A 577-nucleotide genomic window follows, 5' to 3' on the forward strand; every position below is an offset into this window, starting at 1 on the left:
CTACGGCCGCAGACACGTGGCGCTCAAGATCGCCTACCTGGGCTGGGGCTACCAGGGCTTCGCCAGCCAGGAGAACACCAGCAACACCATCGAGGAGAAGCTCTTCGAGGCCCTGAGGAAGACGCGGCTGGTGGACGACAGACAGAGCTCCAACTACCACCGCTGCGGGCGGACGGACAAAGGAGTCAGCGCCTTCGGACAGGTCAGGATCCCCCTGAGGCTCTCCCAGATTGCTGGGCTCCCGAGTGGGACGGAGATCTGGTGGTATCGCTGTCCCACGGGGCAATTTGGTTTTTAAGAGCTGAAAATGAGCCTGGTGGTGGCTTCCTGCTTGGGGAACTCTGAGTTTAGCTCCTCAACGTGTTTATTTGTGCCAGTTTCTTTCCACATTAGCGCTATTTTTTTTGCCCAGGGCCCTGTTTTGAGCTTGAAATACAGTTTAGGCTGCAGCTTCCCCAGTAGGCTCGATGCCCCTTCCTTGGCAGAGCCCCCTCCGCTGATTTCTCTCGTCAACCCCTCCAAAAAAGCCAATACGATCCCAACATTTGGATGGCTTCCTGCGGAGCCAGGCGGCCGA

General features: G+C 57.5%; 1 protein-coding gene across 1 annotated transcript in view; it reads left to right on the top strand.

Annotated features, from left to right (window-relative positions):
• Positions 1-577, top strand: part of PUS3 (pseudouridylate synthase 3) — a gene marked incomplete at its 3' end in the record, with an annotated part of 2,239 nt that overhangs the window by 178 nt on the left and 1,484 nt on the right. Inside the window, 1 exon segment of the mRNA XM_010193580.1 lies at positions 2-202. Coding sequence (XP_010191882.1) covers positions 2-202 — 201 coding nt within the window.

Source organism: Mesitornis unicolor, unplaced genomic scaffold (assembly GCF_000695765.1).
Source record: "Mesitornis unicolor isolate BGI_N332 unplaced genomic scaffold, ASM69576v1 scaffold32651, whole genome shotgun sequence".
NCBI classification, from domain to species: Eukaryota; Metazoa; Chordata; class Aves; order Mesitornithiformes; family Mesitornithidae; genus Mesitornis; species Mesitornis unicolor.